This window comes from Lichenostomus cassidix, chromosome 2 (genome assembly GCF_008360975.1).
Source record: "Lichenostomus cassidix isolate B80296 chromosome 2, HeHo_3.0, whole genome shotgun sequence".
Taxonomy (NCBI): domain Eukaryota; kingdom Metazoa; phylum Chordata; class Aves; order Passeriformes; family Meliphagidae; genus Lichenostomus; species Lichenostomus cassidix.
The window spans coordinates 141507636-141528474 of record NC_139482.1 but is presented as its reverse complement, the minus strand read 5'-3'; the positions used below and the strand labels follow the sequence as shown (position 1 = coordinate 141528474).

The following is a 20839-nucleotide window of genomic DNA, read 5'->3' as shown; positions in this document are numbered from 1 at the left end:
AGTCACTAGCAAAAGAATGCATTTTTACTCCAGCACCATATGAGTTCAGCTCTCTCAATGTGAAAAGCAGCCACCCAGATCGAGATCTCTGAGGCTCATTTTTGTTTGGTGGAACAGTAATTAATGCTGCATAAGGGAAAAAAAAATATGAAAGAGCACTGATGGCAAAGTGGCAAATGCCACAAACAGGGAGTTTAAGGTCAGTAAGCAGGGAGGACAAGCCTGCCAGACCTGCCTCATTTGTAAGCCTAACCTTCTGACTGACAAAAAAGATGCTCTTTAGTTGGAAATTTCCTGTGGAGGTATGCAGATGGAATAATGAAAACCAGTCTGTGTTTATACTTTAAGTCACATGGAAGCTCTGAGTGTCCTGGTGAAGAAAAAACCCATTATTTGCTGTGTGTTCCATTTCTCTTCCTTGTGCACCTGCCCTGGGTCACTGCTGGAGAGATACACGGGCTGTGTGCACCCAGGGTTGGCATGCTCTGTTCATCCTTACGTTCCTGTGACGCCTGATGAATAACAAACTGCCGTAAAAATGGTGCTGATTGGTTTCAGAGACAGAGGTCTAGAAAGCCAGGTCTCAATTACACCCATTACACTGGACTTACTATTAAATCAACTAGCAATCAAGGCTCAGTGTCTTAAACAGTTCTGTGAACACCTGTGACACTTCTCCTAGTGACTTCCCTAAAACTCCTCATGAATTTACCAGGACCTCCGTGCCAGTGAGGATGGAGCAAGGTGTTGAACGTTTGCCTGAATGCTCTTTTTGTCCTTGCTGTCAGTCTGTGTCACACCAGCAGATGCTGGGAGCAAAAGGCCAGGCCCCATGTGGTCTCAGCTACAGTAGCTCCATGGCAGCAAGCAAAGCAGTGCTAGGATAAATCACTTCACCAATCGTATCATCAGGACTGGAGAGGATTATAATATGTAATTTTTTTCCTGCTGGCCAAAAAAAAAAAAACCAACCTGATATTTTCTTTATGTTGCTTTCCTCATTTTTTTCAGTCTTCCAAGGTCATCTCTTGATAGGAAACAAGTGGTCAGATATTGTTACAGCATATGTGGTGGAAGAAGGCAAAATCAGAGATGCCATAATATGGCTGTACACAAAGACAGACTATTCATTTCCAGGGAAATTGGTGTTTGCTATTTAAGCCTGCTCATCTATTCTGCCTACTCCCTCTCACCAAACACAGAGACCTCCTCATAGTCTTTTCATGTCCTCCTGTTTTATCTTGTTGTCATCTTGCAATACCTCTGGGAAAACCACTGTCACCCTGTATTGGTTTGAAAATAAACCAGTGGGAGATCACAAGTCAAGATTGAAATTAAAAATAAGTGAAATATTACAAGGAAAAGCACTGACAAAGTCAGATACAACCTAACACCCTGTTAGGGTGGTAGTAGCAGTCCAACTGAAGTAGTCCAGTTGAAGTGGTGATCCTGTGAAGGTCTAGTCTCCAGCTGAAGATCCAGTGGTAGCTCTTGTCCTCTGGGAACCCAGTAGACAGGGCTAGCTCAGGCAATCCCAAGACCAGGTTATATCCAGGTGGGAACACTTGGCTCCTCCCTCCTGGGCAGAGCATCCCACAATGGGTAAGTCCATGAGTCACACGGTGGGTCCCTGATGGCTCATTGCCTGTCATCCGGAGTGGGTCATTAGCAGGTGATAGCAGCTAACGGCCCACAGCTGGTGGTAATAGAATACTTAAATACATCTATATTGCAACCTAGGACACACCCCCTTTTACTCCATAGGAAGTGGACAGAGGTTCCACCTTTGAAGAGTCACACCAGACATGTCCATACAGAGTAGCAAGCAGAATCTGGGACAGTTCTGGGAACCAATCCCGAGGAGGAGGAGGGGAGGAAGAGAGAGAGAGAGGAAGGAAGAAGGAAGAAGAAGAAGGAAGAAGGAAGAAGAAGGAAGAAGGAAGAAGGAAGAAGGAAGGAAGGAAGGAAGAAGGAAGGAAGGAAGGGAAGGAAGGAAGGAAGAAGGAGGAGGAAGGAAGAAGGAAGAAGGAAGAAGGAAGAAGGAAGGAAGGAAGAAGGAAGGAAGGAAGGAAGGAGGAAGGAAGGAAGGAAGGCAGGAAGGCAGGAAGGCAGGAAGGCAGGAAGGCAGGAAGGAAGGAAGGAAGGAAGGAAGGAAGGAAGGAAGGAAGGAAGGAAGGAAGGAAGGAAGGAGAGTAAAATACACATATCCACCTAACACAAAGATTCAATGCTCTAAGCTGACGTGTTTCAGTGACTATTGTTAGGGGAAAGGTGTATGGGTGTGAGTTTGTGTAGGAGAGTGCAGCACAGGAATAAAACCAGGAAAACTGGACAAACTGAGTAAATCAATTAGAATAAGCTGACCAGGATGGAACAAGGACAGAGAGGGTCTCAGAACATAGGGGTTGGGCTGGGGGTGCTGAGATGGGACTATAAACCATCTCTGATTGTTCGTTGTATGCTTGTAAATACACAGAACTGCATTCAAGATCTCTAGCCCTGGCTTGTCCTCCTAATTAAAATTGCCTATAATAGCTGAGAATTTGGAAGTCTATACAGGTCAGACTTCCCTTCTTCATGCTTCTATTTCAAAATGAATGTATCTCAAGTTGGTGATTTACTATTTTATCCTCCCAGTCCATATCTAGATGGTAATTTCTGTTGTTCAGTTATTCAACCCAGAAAGAGCACTGATAAGGTTTTCAAAAACATGGTCTTGGGAGAGCCATGCCCTTAGACCATCAATATCTCATCTTGTGCACCATGCAAGCACTGCACTCAGAAGGAAAGATTGGAAATATAATCTATTCTTCCTCATACCTCTGTGCCATTGGGAATCAAGGAAACCTGCGTTCCAGTTCCTTTCACTGAAAACCATCTCTAGGAGACATATCAAACTAGGGTGCTCCTCCAATGCCTTAGGCAATTATCGAAACTTCTTTACATTTTGAAGGCTCCCCCCCAGCAATCTCTGACACAGACACACACAAACACACATATTCAAAGGGGTTTACTCTCCTGTCACTTGGGCATAAAGATGGGCTGACAAAAAAAGGCAAAGTGTTCAGAGATGTCAGTGACAGTAACAGAGTCATGGATATGCTGATGTCAAGGCACTGCTGAATCCTGCTGCCAATGTATCCTGCTGCATTGCACTGGAGACATGCACAGTAAAGATACATGAACATGATATAATATCATTTTATGTGTAAGAATATTTAATCCATTTGTGGTGTAGCAAAACCAGTGAACTAGGCAAACCTTCCAAACAGCTTGTAGACAGCTTTGTTGATAAAGAAAAGGGAGTGGAAATGCCTTGTAAACTCAGGGTATGACATACTGCATATGAACTTTTGACATGGCCATCTCCCTGCTGTTCTGCACTGTATGCCATAATCTCTCCCTTTACTGCCAGATTTCAATGTGTACCACATAATCCTTGTTATTCCTCCAAGAAAGGATTTTAGCAGCATCATAGATTTTGTACAAGAACTGCATTGAAAGTCATTCTTGCAGTTAGCCTTCTGGCATGCAATCATTTAATATGTTTTAGACTCTCAGATCGATTCTCAGTAGTTTGCAGGTCTCAGCCTCAGTAACCGGATCCTATCATTGCATAAAGAACAAGAAACCACTGAAGAGTGGAGAAGCCAGACCTCCTATAGTATGCAGATATGAACAAAGTTTTCAGAAAAGAGCAACTGCTTTTAATCCCCTGTGTAGGAGTCACATGTTCAAAAGTGCCCAATGCTTTAATAGCTCCCACTATAATCCCTTTAGATAAAATTTAAAAACTATTTGTATTTGGAGCCCCTTGAATCAGCAGTGAGAGTTGAGCTCTGAAAAATTCAGCTTGCTTTTACCAAGAAAGCCTAAATAAACATTACTAAAGAATAAATAGTATAGTCTGAAATGAAAAAAGGAAAGAAACTAAAAAACCTAACATGGTAACTTCTCTTGTTCCCTTTTCAGTTTCAGTTTGGTAGAAGCTGCACAAAAGTGGTTCTACTAAGGAAAAACATTGACGGGTTATTCTAAATCACCTGATAAATGCTCAAGTATTTCTGATTGTGTTTTCATTGTTGTAAATAAACAGCAGACTGACTGAAAGAGGGGCTCAGAGTAAAGTCCAAAGAGCCAGTAACCATCTGGTATCAGTCTGATAACCAAAAGTTTACCTGGTATAAGTTCAATAACCAGGGCTATTGCTACTCCTCTTAGCTCAGGATGCTATGCCTTAACATAAAATCATAGAATGGTTTGGGTTGAAAGGGACGTTAAAGATCATCTCATTCCATCCCCCCTGCCATGGGTAGGGACACCTCCCACTAGAGCAGGCTGCTCAGAGCCCCATCCAGCCTGGCCTAGAACACTTCCAGGGATGGGACATCCACAGCTTCTCTGAGCAACCGGTTCCAGTGTCTCAACACCCTCACAGTAAAGAATTTTTTTCTATTATCTAATCTAAACCTCTTCTCTTTCACTTTGAAGCCATTCCCCCTTGTCCTTGTACATGTCCTTGTAAAAAATTTCTCTCCATCTTTCCTCTAAGTTCCCTTCAGGTACTGAAAGGCCTTGATTAGATCAACCTGAAGCCTCCTCTCCTCCAGGCTGAGCAATCCCAATTCTCTTAGCCTTTCTTCATAGCAGAAGTGCTCCATCCTCTAACCATTTTGGTAGCCTCCTCTGGACTTGCTCCAACAGCTCAATGTTCTTCCTCTGCTGGGGGCCCCAGAGCTGGATGCAGCACTTTTGAGTGTGCATATAACAGTCTTAGGTTATTCTTAGGGTAATATAACTTCATCTGGTACAGAATTTTAATAATTTCTCTTATATCATAGAATTACAGAATCATTTAGGTTGGAAAAGATGTCTAAGGTCATCAAGTTCAACTGCTCACCCAGACCTGCCAACTCCACCACTTAAGCATGTCCCCAAGTGCCACATCTACACGTCTTTTGAATACCTCTGGGGATGGTGATTCCAACACTTCCCTGGGAAGTCTGTTTCAGTGCTTGATAACCTTTTCTGTGAAGAGATTTTTCCCAATATCCAAACTAATTCTTCCCTGGTGCAAAGTACAACCATTTCCTCTTGTCCTGTCACTTGTTGCCTGGGACAAGAGGCCAACCCCCATCTCTCCACAGCCTCTTCTCTTCTCAGGCAGTTGTAGCGAACAATAAGGTCTCTTCTGAGCTTCCTCTTCCCCAGGCTAAACACCCCCAGCTCCCTCTGTGCTCCTCATCAGACTTGTGTTCCAGACCCTTCCTCAGCCCTTCTCTGGCCTTGCTCCAGCTCCTCAATGTCTTTCTTGCAGTGAGGGACCAAAACTGGACACATATTCAATGTGAAGCCTCACCAGTGCTAAGTACAGGGGGATGGCCATTTTCCTAGCCCTGCTGTACCCTTGTCTCACATCCAGACATGTTAAAATCATCAGATGGCCCTGATGTTGGGGAGAGGACAACCTCAATGCCTTTATAAAACAAGAAATCTCTGTAGGTACAAATAAAATGACAACTTGTGTCACCATTGCAGAGAAGCTGGAAAGAGATGGAAGTGAGAGAATTCCCTCAAAATCCAGAGAAAATGTCTGACGGAAACAAAACTAGGTGCTGTAAATAGCAAAATTCTGAAATTTGGTTTTAAGGTTTCTTTGTGACCAACCTGTCAGGCAAGTAACTCAAGTTATGTTCAGCATTGGCAAGGTTAGTAAAACCCTTTATGATCTGCTGGCTACCATCGTGTAGTATAATCTAAAATGACTTGGGTGACCTGCTCTTGCAAACACATTTTTCTCCTGACATTTAAGTGACAGGAGAGATGGTAGTAGATGACTGGTTATATCAGGAGAGATAGTGAAGTATTAATATAGGGTTCTGTTGAAATTTATGCTGGATGCAGTGTGTATAATTCAAACTGGGATAGGCAGAGAAGGATTCCTAGCATTGCCAAGGGAACCTAACTTACCAGACGCGAAAAAAATATTGGAGAGAGTATCGCAGTTCCTACTAAGCATGCCAGACAGTAAAAGCTACCACGGAATAAAAAATACTTAAGAGACAGTGTGAGACCCATGTTAAAGCCAAGCCCTTGTTAGTAGCTAAGCTGAATTGCCCTTTCATTGTGGAGAGCAAAGTTGCTCAGGTGCAATCCAGAGGTGGGCAGAGGGACACCAAAATGTTCTGAGATGAATCTACTAGGAGAACTCAAACTGCACTGAGTAGAGCTGAGAGGTGAGAGTGGGGGGAATGCACCTCCTGCAGTGGAGCCTGGGGTCACACAAGAGACTGAGGAGGTGGAAACACAAATCCTAGGCATTTTTCACTAAAGATGGTATAAATAATGTTCTTGTGTCTTCTGGGAGTGATGAAACCACTCTGTAATAATTCAGTGGTGGGGAGGATACTTTGTTTTAGCTGATGAGCAATCACCTTGCAATCAGCAGAAGTGGCTGTTTCAGAAACAGCATGTATTTTTCACCCAGAAAGGTCATTATATGAAATACACCCACACGCAATAGAAATAGATAGAAGAACCCAGCACTGTTCTGCCACAGCTCCGTTAAATGGGCTAAAGAATCAGGATCCTTCTGGATTCAGTTACCATACATTTGTTTCTTGCACAATGGCCCATTTTCAGCAGAGAGTATAGTCCCATGAAGATTATAGATCACATTGATGGAAAAACACCCCCAGAGAGTAAGAGCTGCAGCACCTCTCTCAGGCAGATGAAAGTCTTGGTCCCAGACTTGTTTCTTTCTCACAAGGGTTCTAGCCAGAAGACAAGAGACAAAATACAGCTGCAGATGCTTCTTCCTCTTCCTTCTCGGTCAGCCATGTTCCCTCAGACAACACGGGGTTTGTGGTCCGTATTTTACCTGGAGAAAGGAATGGACAAAGGTTGTTTTGTTCCACTCGTCCACAAAGAGCCTAAGATACAGCTCCTCAGACAGCTTTTCTGATCTGAGGCAAAGTGAGCCAGCGTGTGGAGGATCCTGAGCAGATCCATAGGTTAGAGGGAGCTTCAGTCAGTCTGGCATGCAAAACACCCACGTCACTTTCGGAGGTACGCTGGTGTCTCAGCAAGGCAGCTGTAATGGGTTGTCTGAATAATGACAGCTATTGACATGAAAACAAATAAATACAAACTGGATGTGAATAAATGCAACATTAAATAGACAGAAATGTAAACATCATCATCAAGGTGGTTAAGATTCTATAATGACATTATGGAAGCATTAGGGGGAAGAAAAAGGTAATTGATTAAGGACAGGAACCAACACATGGAAACAAGAATATTAGTCACAATGGCCCAAGGATTTTATTGTTCCTTACTGGACACTGTTTTTTCCATGGTTCTGCTCTTTTTATGTTATTCTTTGTATCAGAGGGAACTTTCAGCCCTCTGACCACATTTCCCCTCCCCCTCTCTCCAGATGGACACAGACTGTTCAAAGTGGAAGGCAGATTTTTGCACTATCAACTTCTTCATTCAAATTACTTTTAAGCTCATTGAAAACTGAGGTGTAAATAAAGGTGGAATACAGCCTGAAGAATTGCAATAAAAATGCCTAAGGGCTTCTGTAGGATGTTAATTAACCTGGTTCATGTGAGGAAGATAGTTGATAACTCAGTGAATATTTGAGCCATTTCAGCTGCACAAGAATTTAACTATTTTACATACTATACTTTGTAGAAATCCCCCACTGGATTTCACCCTCTAATGTCTATAAAATGAAGGCAATACATATTCTTAGCACATAAGCAATAAATAGGAAATGCTCTTATGGGATACATATTAGTTGCCACAATAAAAGAACACAAATCAAACCCAGCAGCTGAAGAGCAGATGAGCGAATGATTATTTTGGGCCTCTAATGAAATGATATTGTGAAAGGCATTAGACAGATTGATTAGAGCTCAGCTGACTGACAAAACTGTCCATGCTGTCCACCATTATAATGAATCTACCTAAACTATTTCCTTGAAAGTGTGCACTGGTGTGTGCATCCCTATGCACTTGTGTCTGTGTTTCATAGCAAATTATTCATTGCTCTTTCTTTATAGTGCAAAATACAGTCTAACTTGTAAAGATGCCTTAGAATTAGCTTTGAATACACTCTCTGGGTAGGACTCCTGCAAGGATTCATTTTCAGTATATCTGACAGTCATTTCAATTAACACATTTATCAGCATATTTACAACATGCAGCGTGACATAAAGATCCTGTTAAAGAAAGAAGCAAGCTGAATCAAGCTTCTCATCTTAAAAAACAGTCAAAATTAAATCATTACCACAAGTTAATATTGAAGATAAAAGCACAGTAAGAATAGAAATGAAGATTGGATATTTATACCATTAAGGAGAGTATTCAGCAAAAAAATGTCAGGATTAAAAAGAAGCAAGATCAAGATCTTTTGCTATATAAATGCTATTTGTTCCATTTTCTTTAGCAGAACTCTGCCAGCACCCATTAGTGATGGATCTGACCTGCAGTCTTAGAACCTGTGAATTTCAGGTATGCCTGGAGATCAAGGTTTGGAAATAGCTCCTGGAAACAAAGACCTGCATGGGGGTTGGAATAATTAAAGGCAACAGCTCAGGCTGAGGTCTGGCTGACTAAGAATCATCCCTGCAGAAGAGACCTGGGGTGCTGAGGGACGAGGAAATGAACACAAATTTTGCCATCCAGCTTTATAGTAACAAATGCCAACTGCACAAAGGGCTGCATTGGCAAAAACACAGCTGAGAGTCTGACCAAGTCGATTTCCCCCTCTGCTTTCCACTTGTGAAGAGAACAAATCCAGAGTTCTGTGTTCAGTTTGGGCTTCACAGGATAACAAAGTTATTAACAGGCTAAAGCAAGCTCTTCACTTGGATGGTCAGGGACCAAAGCTTATGATGGACAAGATGAGGCTTCAGAAGCCAAGCTTGTTTAGCTGAAAAAAAAAGAAGGCTATGGGGAACAATGTTAGTATTTTCAGCTACCCAAAGAAAGTTAAAAAAAGACATGAAGCCAGATTAAGGTCTGGCAGATACAGGGTACAGCAAATGGAAACTAGAAATATGAATTAGCTATGAGGGAGAAGTTCTTCATAGTGGGGGTGGACAAACAATACAACAGAGACCCAGGAGAGGCTGTGCAGCCTCCACCCTTAGAGATATGCAAAGCAAGGCAGCACAAAGGCCTTGAGAGACCTGATCCAACATTTATGCCACCCTGCTTTGACCTCTGGAGGTCCCTGTCAATCATATCTTTGTAAGATTTTAGAGAAGAATAGAAATGTAGGGAGAAAAACAGAAATGTCACTGCACAAAATGAGATTCAAGAATCAAGGAATATGTAAGGCAGACAGGAAAGAAGTGCCTAAGTCGAATACTAAGCCAGGCCTAAAGAATTGTCATCTGGTTTTAATAGGCTTAACGAAGACAAACTTCATCTCCCTTTGGAAATCAAAGCCCTGCAGGCTTCTTGTAGGAGGTAATTGAAGACAAGAATAACCTTGAGCTCCAGTCACACTGTACTTATTCACTGCTTATTTAAGACATAGCAACCTATTGTATATTGCTGCAATTTGTATAGCTAATTATATAGAACTCCAGTTACACATTCTGTCTAATTGCTGGAATATACATCCTCTGAAGCCATTAGAAATGCTACCACTGACTCATTTGAAGAGTCTAATTTAGCCAGCTGAATTATCTGACTCATCTCAGTAGGCTCATCTCATCAGGCTTTTCTAACATTGCCCTTTGGAAGAGCTTGTCTCTGTACAGAGAGCCTAGGGAGACTAACCTGAGGGATATGCTCAGTGCTCTGTGAATGCTGCCCTCTCCTTCCTCCTTGATAAAGGAGGGATGGTAATAATTGCATACCTTCACATTTGATGTGAGAATCAGTTGATGTCAGAGCAATTTATCAACAGGAATACTAATACATCTATTCCATTTGCCAGAGTATAAAAATGGCCATGTTGAGGGATTGGAAGGATGAATTGGAGGAAGGGCTGCTGACCCTTCAGCTTCAGCTGTTGAAAAGTCAGCTTTTCAACAATATCAATTGATACGGTGTTTTGAGGTCTGTCTGAATACCCTGGCAATAAAAGATTGTTTAAAGAAGGTCCAGTTAATTAGGGTTTGCAGAAACCAGAAGATAGGCAAAACCCCATAATAAATATTAAACTAAGGAAGCTAATCTGTAATAGGATGGCTTCAACGAATAAGGGAGTGTGCTGAGTTTTCCTCTCTGTGATTTGTGGTCATTGAGTGGTTGCACAGGTACTCAGGAGGCTGATAAGGCACAAAAATATTTGAAGAAGCACATAAAATACAAATTCTAGAATATTCAAGGCATAGCAATGTTTCTGAGGTCAAATACAGCTTCTGCAGCTGAGTTATATATTTTATACAATGATATATTCTATATTCTTACAGATACTCTATATATTCTACTCAGCTGAAATAGATTTGTTGCTGCACCTTTATTGTAAATGAATTAAGCACAAGAAGAGCCATAAATATCTCATTTCTAGAACAGAATTACTACTTTGGGGAACAAATGAGAAATATGGAGAAGAAAGTTGCAGATGAGGAAAAAGGTATGAGAGAATTGGGTCATGGAATGTACGGCTGACAGTGTCAAAGAGAGCTTAGGGTGGAGTATTGGTTTGGAAGATGTCATTATGGTTAGTGCAGTGTCAAGCTCAAGGAAGGGATTAGGAAGGGTCTGGCATCATCAAAGACTGAGTCTAAATACTGCATTTAGCACTTGCAGGTTTGAAAGCGATGGGTTTTGATAAATTAAACAAAAGCAGGCCTATATTTTAGAAAACGGTGTGTACTTTGTGTGAAGATGGAGCATGAAGGATGGAATAAGAATAGGATAAAAGGCAATAGGTTGGGATGCTGACCATAAACAAAGCAGTAGGGGTCAGATAAAGTGAGAGTTCCTGAAGGAAGGAATTGATGGTTATACTTTATCTGATATGCAATATGTGGTCTGGAGAGCAATCAGTGAAATCTTGTGTGGAGAGGAAAGTGGAAAAGAGGGTTTAAGAAATGTCCTGCCTCCAGGAATGTGTGACATACTTCATGTGAATGAACCTCAGCAGGCTTCAGCAGAGAAGTAAGGTGAGGATAAGCACAAAAAGAAGTAAACTCAGAGCTGAAGAAGGAAACCACTAAGGACCCTGTTGAAATTACTGCTAGGACAGCTGTGCTGGAGCCACCTCGCTCTGTGAGACCTCTAGGAATGACCTGGCCAGGCCTGTGCCTTGGGCAGTGTCAAAGACCAAATCCCACTCCCATGGCTGAGGCCACTGAGCTGTATCTCTTTCTCTGAGGGATATTACTCAGCTGAAGGCAGCATCATGACTTCTTGTAAGCATTTCCTCCAGGCTTTCACTGGAGCCACATTGACACTCAGCAGAGATGGACATTATTTTACCTGAAGCCATGCAACTTTGGCACAAAGCCAGATGGTCAAAGTGATGAATACCTTGCACTTGCCATTCACCCTCAGGCTCTCTTGCATTTCTTCCGGTGTCTGGACAGCCTGCTGTGCTAGGACATGCTCTAAGAGAGCCAAGCACATTTTCAGATGTAGACAATAAAAAAAACCCACCTATACTACACAGAAAAAGACTTCTTTAATGCAGATTGCAGCAGTCTAAAGATTGTTTTGCCAATTTTGCGTTGGCTCTGGCAAAATGTGTCTCCCATTGACTAACTTTATTACAGTCTATTCAGATCCCTGCATCTGCTTAGGATCTCAGCATCACGGCTGCCAACTTCAGCAACACGTCAGCATTTGTCAGGACAGGAGAGCTTTTGCAAAGGCACCACTGTGCACAGACTGAAATGGGGTGTTATTCATCTCTTTAAATTAGGTTGTCTCTGTTGGCTGCATTCCTGTTACAGTCACTGGAGATCTGGTCAATACAGCCATAAGGCATCAGTCAGTTTATTCTAAAGCAGATACTCACATTTAGGTCAGACAAATCATGCCCCAGGTATTATGGATACTATTGACTGGCTCTCCATAAACATAGCTGAATCCCATGTAACTGTCTCAAGGATAAACACTTACATTTAAGAAATGTTAAGTTAGAAAGCAGCATCTCACAAATTCCCCTAACAGTCACTCAGGATCAGAGTGACAACCCAGGTCTTGGGAGGCTCACATGAATTCCCATTGGGAAGGATGAACTCACAGCTGTACAAATGCTCCAAGGGCATCATTTCAGTCCTGACCTCACCACAAACCTCCTGCCACCTCCTCTGTAACCAAGTCACTTCATTGCTCTACACTTTTGTCTCTCACACGGACACAATCACACTCCACCTCCCACAGTGCTCTGCTGCCTACACAGACTGGAAACTCCTACTGCATCTTACAAGGCTTGGTACGTGCAATCTTGTATTTTATTTCAAACCTCCAGCTGCAACTGTGATATGAGTAAATAATGGAGAAGACACGACAGCTAGTCAGGAGAGCTTTCAGTCCCAAGAATGATGGTACTTTTAACTAAGAAAAGTATGTTTTCATATTGGATTTCTTTCTCTTTTGTGTGTGTGTTACTGTTATTGCTGCTGAGAAAAGTGATTTATTTCAATGTTTCCTTTTGTTTAAAAAGAAGAAAGCTTAACCCTTGCTCTTTCAAGAGTAAAAGTAACCCTACAGGGTATATAATAAATATTTAAAATGGATAAATTGAAGGAGGAAGGGGGGGAAAATCATGTCACAGAGGAATAACAAGGATTTTACTTCAGGGTAGTGACAGCTTCTGTTGTCTCTGCCATCAAATAACTCTGAACTCAGGAAGGTTTCTGCATGCAAATGAAGGCAAATGACATATAGGTGTCCATATGATGTGCATCATTGTCATCCAAGTGGCAGGTGGGTCCCCTCAGCACAGAGGCCAAGTGGTGGATGCTGAGTGCTCCCACGTCAGGGGTGGTCCTGTGAGGACAAGGTTAAGACTGGTTAAGAGCACAGCAGAGAGAGCCTTGTATTGCACCTTTCTTCAGTGTCTCAATATTGGAGTGGATTTCCTCCCTCAGTGCTGTCAGGCCACTGTGCTCCTCCATTGATGGAATTTATTTTATCCCTGTTCTAAATCATGAGATAGAGGAATTGTATGTGGATTAGGTGATAAGCTGTCACCATCCTACCAAGCAGCTACTCCACATCTGTCTTGAAATCAAATGCTGGTCCTGAGCACTGTTTGCAGCAGAGACATGGAATGCCAATCAAGGCAGGAGAGATCATCCTTCCAGAGCCACTGTTTTTCACCTTTGCATCTCAAAAAAAAAAAAAAAAAAGAAAAAGAGCAGCAGATTGACTGTGGTTTCCTTTGCGAATAAAAGTCACTTCAAGTCCCTAGCCATGGACAACCCTCACATATCACAGGGATCCAGCCAGACTCATGGTTGTTCTCTTCTTAGAACTACATCAGTGCCTACCCTGCTGGACAGAGCTTATGGTTTTGCACCTCAGCTTTTCCACATATTCTGAAATGCCAGTGACTCCACATCACAGCCGTGACTTTCTACATTCCCTAAAGCTCAAGAAATAACAAAGCAACAAAAGGCCAGGGTAACCTAAAAGTGATTCCTCCCAATGCAGAGTACAAAGCATGTGTTTTAATTATTCTTCTGATCTGGTAATGGTGTAAATCAGTTGCAAGCTACAAAGTAATGGTGACTGTATAATAAACCTCCAAAATTGTTTAAGTAATAAAAATAGAACACATCTCTGAGGAAGATCTTCTCAAATGCTACTCATTTAAATGGGTTTTTGTCCTCTAATTGTGCTAAAAACATATCTAAATTGAAACCTATTTTATATACTTAAGAATGGCTGAAAAAAAATTACTTTTACCAACAAGTGATCAAGTAATATTAAAATGTCGTTATCACATTTATCTGTTTACCAGCTGGAGTCCTAATTGAAATTTGTTCAGAACTCATAATAGCATTAGGTCATGTTATGCTTACAACATTAGGCAATGATTACATCTGTGACTTTTGTTTTTAATTAGCTTTTTTCAGTTATCTGGGAGAGATAGAACCTTTTAAGATAGTAATTCACTTTTGATTACAATGGAAAGAGAACAAACCAAGACATCTTACAGAAGAATGTGGAACTGTCTAATTTACATTCCTGACTCTGGGTCTGTTAGACCTGACTCTATTTTGACTTCTTTTCACTCATCAGTTATGTTAATTGGTTCTTGATGCCAACGAGGTGTGCTGGCATTTGCACATTTGGAGATCTAAAACAACTTTTTCCAAAATAGAGGTGAGTGTGTATTGTGTCTTACTTTCCTGCTGGCACTACAGAAGGATCGCTTTTAACACAAAGTACTGAAAACCAGACCACTTTGTATCAGCTGTGCTGCTGAACATAGCCAGAGGTGAATTTTAAAGGAGGTCTCGAATGTAGCCCTATTTGTGATTCAGAAAAGTGTTCCAGCTCGTGCCTTCATTGTTCATCCCAGCCAACAAACATACACAAGATTACTCACCTGCTTTAGCTAAACATCTTGCTGAGTCTCATCCCGTGGAAATGGCAAGCTGTGCCAAGCAGCAAGCCCAAAGCAGGACTTCACATGCCCTCATCAGTGGGAATGACACCAACTGCTTGTTAGGAATCAACTGACTCCAGCAGGTCCCTGAGCTGGAAGTGCCCTGGCTGCTCTCTTTCTTCAAACTCTTGCTTAGCTTGTTGTGAAGAGCCATGCTTGGAAAAATAGGAAAGTAGCACCCTCAAGCCAAAACAGGGAATAATCAGCCTTAATCTGCTGGAATGAGTAACTGAGAGAGATCGAGCAGCCCCACTCACTCTTCTGTGAGCTCTGGGAGCCTGGAGGTATCCATGGCCCAGAAAAGCTCGCACATCCACAGACACAGGCTCACCATTCTGTGCCACTGCTCTGCTCTCAAACAACACACAGCAGAAAAGAGAATCTGAACATGGGCAGCCATGGGAATTTGGTGGCACTGATTGTTGGGCAAGTGATTATGATGGTGAATTAAATAGGGTTGGTAGGTTGTGGCTGTGGGAAAAGAACAAGGTCATTTATTTCTAACACACCTATGGAAGTGTGAGGCACAGGAGTGGCAACCACAAGAAATCAAGTCTGATGAGCTTACATGAGAGTGACTCGTATCCCTGGAGGGCTTACAGGAATTGTATGAATGTAAAAAATGGGCTTAGAAGGGATGTTGAGATGTAACATAATCCACTCCCCTGCTGAGATGAATAAAGGGGTGAATTGCCCATAAGACACATTGCCTGTGATTCTCTTGCTCTGCTCAGAGCCTGAGGAGTTCAGCAGTTTTTCTGTGTCTAGTTGGAAAAACAGCTTTCAGGAACTGAAACAAGAATTGTAGAAAACTCAGGGTGGAGTAACAAGAATGATCTGAGGTCTAAAATACACCTGTAGTGTTCAGTCAATCTCAGCAAATGAGTATAACCAGTTAATACCACTTGGAGGTGAAAACATGTAGACTGGGTTTCAAAATGTCTGACATGATTTCCCTGCCTACACACCAGAAAATTATCCTCTCCCTCGTGACATCTCACCGTGCCCAAGCAATTCTTTTTCTGTTGACCTGAGCCACTGGTCCAATGGCTCAGTCTTTTATTATTTTTCTGAGAAGACAGGGAGAGGGTTTTCCCCATTGACAAATGAGTCTGTAATGCCTATACGGGGCACAACTAGCACAGGCATTTTCAGTGAGCACAGGAACCAAATCAGTACCTCTCACTGGGACTGGTTAAATGCATCCTTTCACTCCTTGAGACACATGCTCTGCAGGGGAATGAATCTCAATGGTTATTCTGGAGCAAACAATTGAGAGGCTTTGGGCAGGCTGTCAGTGTCTGCTGGGATGTGGTGCTCAGCCCTGCTTGCAAGGGAGGTGAAGGACTTTCTCATGGCAAGCTCCTGCCATGCTGTGCTTTCTGTGTCCACTCAGAGCTAATGGACACTGGGCTGAGGGTCCTCCTTAACTCTGCAAACAGAGGACTTTGTACTTCTGCTTACATGAACTGGTAATTCCGAAACAGCCATGAGAGGTCTAATGCAAGGAGAGAGCAACACTGAAAACCAAGCATCAAGCTCTGTGCTCTTTACACTGCCTTGCCTGCAGTGACCTGTGAGAACCAGGCAGTCTGCACAGACAAATATCTGTGCTGAAAAGAGACCAATCTCTTCCTGTTGACACTATGCACTGTCAGGAAGCCACATAAGGACACAGATTTGGGTTACGTTGCAGCAGTGCAGAACCTGAAAGCAGCTCTCCCCTGCTGCGGGGGAGGGCTGCCCCAGAACCGGAACACGCAGGATGGTCATTCCATGGCCACGAGCTGTGGGGCTGGTCAGACGCGGTTCTTGTAGAAGCGTTGCAGGTTTAGAAAGGCAGCTGTTTGGTTCCTGGTCTCCATGGTGTTTTTATTGAGGAAAACAGGGGAGGAATGGGGAGACTGAGGAGGGGGAAGGGAAGGCGAGGGAGGGTACAGGTTCCATACGAGCCCAGAACCAAAGTGGCCCGTTCCGGATCTGGCTGGGGATTTTATCTCTAGGGATGGGAGGCGGTCCTGACTCACATCCAGTCAGAAGGGGTCAGGGGGGTGGGGTCAGGGACAGGAAGGACACACATTACAACATTAAGTCCCACGTGGGCAGGTGCCAAGCAGGGGAACACAGACACACTCACAAGTGCAGCCTGCAGTGGCTGCACAGGATAACCTGGGAGCAGAAGGACTAAAAGTGATGCTGAGGTGAGACAAGTTTTATTGGGGATGAACGTGGCAGCAAGAGAAGGCTGTTCCTGTCACTGCTTACAGCCACTGCAACCTTTCCTGAGGACAAGATGGACAACAGTGGTGCTGTTCCACCAAAACCTGTCCTGCTCTTGCTCTGTATTTTGTACTTGTTCCTAACCAGTGAAGTTTTGGGGTTTTTCTCAGTGAAAAAATAGGGGACAATAACACTTGAGGATCATTATTTATCAAGCACCTTTCCTAAGGTGCAGGAGTCATTCTTATTTCCAGTCTAGCTTCAGACCAGCTAATCCTGGGACTCAAACCTGCCCTTTGTACAACATAAGGCAGTAACCCAGCTGCCCAAGCACTGGTTATGCTGGGGCTGCTTGGGATATAGCAAAATTCCTCCTGAGACCTGAACAATCTTTCATAGGCAAAATGTCAGCAAAGTGAGTGCACTGCCATAGAAAACTGCTGGCTCATTTCCTAAATTCAGAGTAGGAAAAAAAAATCCAACCCAGTCTAAACGTCAGTGTAACACCATCAAAGCAATGTAACAAAAATAACTCTGGCCTGAAGACTCAGAGATTTAAGCGAGACTAGAATAGGCCTTTAATTACTTCCATTTTTACTCTTTAGCAGCCTCAACAGGACTAAAATAGTTCCCTCCCTCCTGTTCCTACTGTGTCAGTAGGACAGAGCCCTGCATGAGGATTCACACGCTCCCTAATGTTGTGCCTCCTTAGACACAACAATACCTCTCTTAGCTTTCTCTCCTCTCCCACAGCAGGCATTCAGTGTGGATCAGCCACACCACAGCCAAACTGAGAGGCATGAAGGTGGATTTCCTTTTCAGTCTCTGCTCTGTCCCTTTTTTCCCTTCCTTTTTTTGGAGGAGATGCAGATGGCAGTCGCTCCCTTTGCTGTGTGCAAGTGTCTAGACAGGAAAAATCTCCCCACAGCTTGTGCAATTTTCCGAGCTGCCTTTTGCTCACCTCCACCTCCTCATTTTCCTCTTTATCTGCTCTCCATATTCTCCACGTTGCTATTGGTCCTGTGGAAATGAACACATCAAAGCCGTAAGTAGTAGGTTTTTTTGCTGCTCCTATGTCCTCTCTCCCCGCTCTTCTTTTAACATTAATATTAATAGCTACTATACCTTTCTTCACTGTTGCTTTCTTCTTGATCCTCAAGGGAGTAAGCCTTTTCTTGGACTTTCTGCAACTGTGAATGCTTGCTTGAAGGAATGCTAGGGCATGCCGGGAAACACAACATTGGTGATGCCTATGATACAATATTGGGTCGAGCAGCAAAGATATTAAATCTTATTGTACTGATCGGAAGAATCAAACATTCTTTTATACCTGCCATGTACGGCTGGGGTTTCTTTCCTTGTTGCTTTCCTAGCAAAAATAGCTTTTTAATCAGTCCAAAATCTCCAAGGAGAAGAAAAAAAAATAACCTCTTTCCTATGCCCTCCTTGATGCTATTGCACAGGGCAGCTGCCTGAGGAGTGAAGAAGCAAATGCTGTGCCCGCCTGTTGTCAAACCACACAGACACAGATGCACACCACAGGGACACTCGTCAGCAGCACCCTCACTGTTATTATTTAAAGCACTGAGCTAATGAGCTCTCCTGCCCTCCAAGGTTTGCCTGCCTGTTGCTAATCCCTGGGGCTGAGGGCTGAACTCCTCATGCCTGCATCAGCTCGGCTCTCACATTTGTATTCTGTGGTGCAGTTGCGTGTCTGGAGTGCTGGGAAGAAATCCCCCAGGTTTGATTTCACTCACACACGTATAATGGAAAAACAGTGGCTGTGCACAGTGAGTGTGACGTCTGTGCTCTGTGGGGGCTGCACACAGTCCATGGTCAAGGTGCTGCCTGGTATCACAACCGTGCCCAAAAGGCTGAAGGTGAATTTCCTGATGCTGTTGTCACAAGGAACAGGTACCATGGTAATGATGAAACTCATGTAACCCTTACAGAGAGTTATTCCAAGCATGATTTCTGCTTAGATGGATGTAAAGATTATTATTTGCTCCTGTCTTGACACCAGGGATTGTCTCCCTTAGATAGTAAGGATTTCTTTAATGTGCAGAAGCAAAATGTGCTTCTGGAGCAGGAGGGATTGGGACACTCAAATGAGACTCACCTTACACTTCTCCAGTGACATGTGCTGCAACTGGACACCGTGATGAGTGACCCCCCTTCCCCCTCCTGTGCTCTCCCAGAGCTGCAGCTGATGTGAAACCAGCAGTGGTTATGGCCAGTGGAAAGACCCCCATGAACAGCAGAGGGTTTGCATCAACTGCAGAAAGGACTGGGTGAGGACATCAGATGGATTGGTGCTGGCTTTCAGGTTATGGCCCCTTCCTATTTTTTCCCATTCCTTCTCCAGCAAAGCCTTTTGCAGGCTCACAGGCACAGACTAGCTGCCCTTTAGTCTGGGGAAATCCCCTCTATTCTGACCAAAAGGCTGCAGGACTGAAATGTGCTGTACTGATACCACAGCTAGGACCTGGGGAGAAAACTGGTGGGGGAAGAGAAGAACAGTTCACTAAGTTATGAATGGGAGAGAAACACCAAACACTTATACAAAAGCCCACTGCAACCAGTGGAGCTGCAGATTACAGAGACACAGCTCAGGCTCCTATTGCAGCCTTTCTGGAGAAAATAAAGCACAGCCTTATGTCCAGCAGTGCCAGTCTCACCCATTTCAGCTCCAGCCTTCATCACCACAAGAGCTCTAAAGAAAGAATGGCAGATTGTTTACATGAGAGTCAAGAGAGTCACTAGTCCAAACAAATAAAAGGAGGAGGGGGATTTATTTGCTTGTCATAATCATCAGTTTGATCTTTTAAAACACATGCAGCAGCTTCAGAATCTAATGGAGATGCCTTGTGTTTGCAAATGTGAAACCCAAACAGTTTCAGGCAGTGATCGGAGGATGCTTTTGAGATCTCTGCAGGAAACCTAATAGGGAAATTCAAATGAGGTTATATGCTTTGCTGCTTGTCTACAAGCTTCTCCCAAAGGTTTCCCTGCTCTCCCAGCTTATGAGCCTAATTAACCCCTTGCACCTGGTTGCCAGGCATGGAATTTTAAGTCATTATGGGGATGCATGGCTTCCTTAGCAGCATGTCAAACTCTTCATGTCACACTCCAAGCGCTGGAATTTGCCTTGCACTTCTTTGTTCAGTGTTGCAGGAGGTGGCCAGCTATCTGCACACGTAAAAACTCCACTGAAGGGACCAATTTACAGCAGTCTTTGGACCAAGGGGGATAACAATTCCCCCAGAGGATCTTTCACATTTCTGCAACACACTGGAGCAGAAGGTTTTGAGTCTGAGCTGTCTTTAGATGTTTTAAACTACTTCACAGGCATTAACTATGCCCATTTGATACACACAATCCTACCTTAACCAGCTCCCCTGAGCAACACGGATGGTGTGTGAGCTTTCTGCATATTCAGCTGGCAAGGGACACAGCCTGAAGAATTTACAGTGCTCCCACAACTCTTTACACATTCCTCATTAGAGAGCCTGGATTGAAGGAATAAAAACAGTAACCAGAAAGAAACAAAATCTCAGAGCAGCATGCAGAGATCCAGGAATCAGACAGGAGCTTTGGCACAGACTGCTATGGAGGTTGCCCTCTCTGAATTTGTCTTTCCATTGCAGCAATGAATCCCTGGCTATCCGGTGACTTGATGAAGTGTAGAGGGCACTTTTGCCTGCCCCACCGCTCTTTTAGGTGTTACTACACCCTGATGTTCAAGGTTTTTCACGGAGTCCAGAAGTCGTAAAGTCAAACCTCTTCAGGCAGAGAAGGACTCTAAACCTCCAAATCCCATCTTCTGACAGGGTGTTCTGCCCACCATGACAATAGGCAAAATGGTGCCAAAAGTATTTTAAGAGTCTCCAAATACATAACCTTAGTTTAAGAATGGTTTCAGACTCTGAGTAGCAGGACCAAGAGGCCCAGATAACAGTCTCTCAAACTTCTTTTTTGGTTTGCCTCTTGGTTGGCTTGGAGGACCCAATGCTCAGCACATTGGATGTT

The 20839-nt window shown here is 43.4% G+C and overlaps 1 protein-coding gene across 4 annotated transcripts in view; it reads right to left on the bottom strand.

Annotated features, from left to right (window-relative positions):
* Positions 1-2995: 2995 nt before the first annotated feature.
* Positions 2996-20839, bottom strand: part of LOC146442415 (uncharacterized) — a 31312-nt gene continuing 13468 nt past the window's right edge. For 2 of the 4 annotated variants that reach the window (XR_014850254.1, XR_014850253.1), the window contains exons 2-3: positions 17936-18060; positions 16941-17830 (exon numbers count right to left, since the gene is read on the bottom strand). Coding sequence is in view for 2 of the 4 variants with exons in the window: in XM_085053567.1 (XP_084909693.1) it covers positions 6833-6880; positions 17772-17830; positions 17936-18060; positions 20195-20304 (342 nt within the window). In the remaining 2 variants the exon portion in view is untranslated. Of the gene's footprint in view, positions 12964-16940; positions 17831-17935; positions 18061-20194; positions 20320-20839 lie in introns of those variants that run through there. The other 2 variants (XM_085053568.1, XM_085053567.1) reach the window with 2 other exon arrangements.